This window comes from Parus major, unplaced genomic scaffold, assembly GCF_001522545.3.
Source record: "Parus major isolate Abel unplaced genomic scaffold, Parus_major1.1 Scaffold335, whole genome shotgun sequence".
NCBI lineage: Eukaryota > Metazoa > Chordata > Aves > Passeriformes > Paridae > Parus > Parus major.
Genome location: NW_015379282.1, coordinates 110,138 through 111,272, shown reverse-complemented (window position 1 = coordinate 111,272; position 1,135 = coordinate 110,138). Strand labels below are relative to the sequence as shown.

Genomic DNA, 1,135 nt, shown 5'->3' with positions numbered 1-1,135 from the left:
CAGCTCCAGACAGCCCCAAACCCCCAAACCCGGAATTCCAGAGGGCAGGAGCAGCTCCAGACAGCCCCAAACCCCCAAACCCGGAATTCCAGAGGGCAGGAGCAGCTCCGGGCTGCTGCCAGCGCGATGTGGGTGGGACTGAGGCTCGGCTCAGCTCCAGACCCTGCTGGGATCATCCTACAGCGAGTTCTGGGCCTTCACCCCCATGGACAGGGCTCCCCAGGAGTGGACAGGGGCGATTTTTGTCTCTGATTTGTCTTGAGAGGCCTTCAGAGATTTTAAATCATTCCCTTGTCCGTTATCATCACTCGGATCTCTTCCTCAGTGAAGCGGATTTGAACCGTCCCTGCTCCACACCAGTGAAGTCAGTGGGAGATGGACCCAGTTAGGAATAAAATGAAGCAGTAAAATGTGAGGTTTAACATTTCTGAACCCAAACACGGGTGGGAAAAACGCCTCTCAAGAAACCCTCCCATTTCCCAGCATTGGGAATTTCTGTGGAACTCTCCACTCCTTCCTCCAGAAGGATGAAACCTCCTGGAAAACCCCAGGCACCCAAACCCCCGGAGCTGAGAGCCCTGCAGGCTCCCAGCGGCTGCACCCACACATCCCCCACCCAAACCGGGGCAAAGCATCAAAATTCAGCGAGCAGGAGGCGAAAACCCCAATGAAAACCATCAGGAAAATCCCCTTTCCCTTCCCTTTGGAGGAAGGCAGGCTGAGCCCAGCCCGTTTTCCCCAGGCAGCGCCCGGAGGCTGGAGCTGCGGATCCGCCTGTACTGCCGGGGGGTGCTGCTGTCACCCGGGAGCCACCGCAGCGACTGCGCCTTCTGGCTCACCCGCATCCTCAAACCCTGGCCCATGGTCAACCAGGCCCGCCTGCTCTACATCATCTTCGGGCCCGTGTCCTCCCGTGACGGTGAGAAAAGGGGGGCCCCGGGGGAGGAGATCCCCCCAAAAATGTGGTTTGGAGTCACGGAGTTATGGGGTGGGTTGGGAGGATGTGGCAGGGATGTCTCCCGATGTGCCGGGCTGCTCCAGACTGGATGGGGACACTTCCAGGGATCCGGGGGGAGCCACGGGGAAATCCATCCCAGCCCCGCAGCATCCTCCGGGAGAGGAGAGGAGGGGAGGG

The 1,135-nt window shown here is 59.7% G+C and overlaps 1 protein-coding gene across 2 annotated transcripts in view; it reads left to right on the top strand.

The window, feature by feature from the left end:
• The window catches only part of FBXO47 (F-box protein 47), a 13,034-nt gene that overhangs the window by 8,172 nt on the left and 3,727 nt on the right, over positions 1 to 1,135 (top strand). For both annotated transcript variants that reach the window (XM_015616039.1, XM_033511540.1), the window contains exon 6: positions 743 to 919. In XM_015616039.1, coding sequence (XP_015471525.1) covers positions 743 to 919 — 177 coding nt within the window. The remainder of the gene's footprint in view (positions 1 to 742; positions 920 to 1,135) is intronic.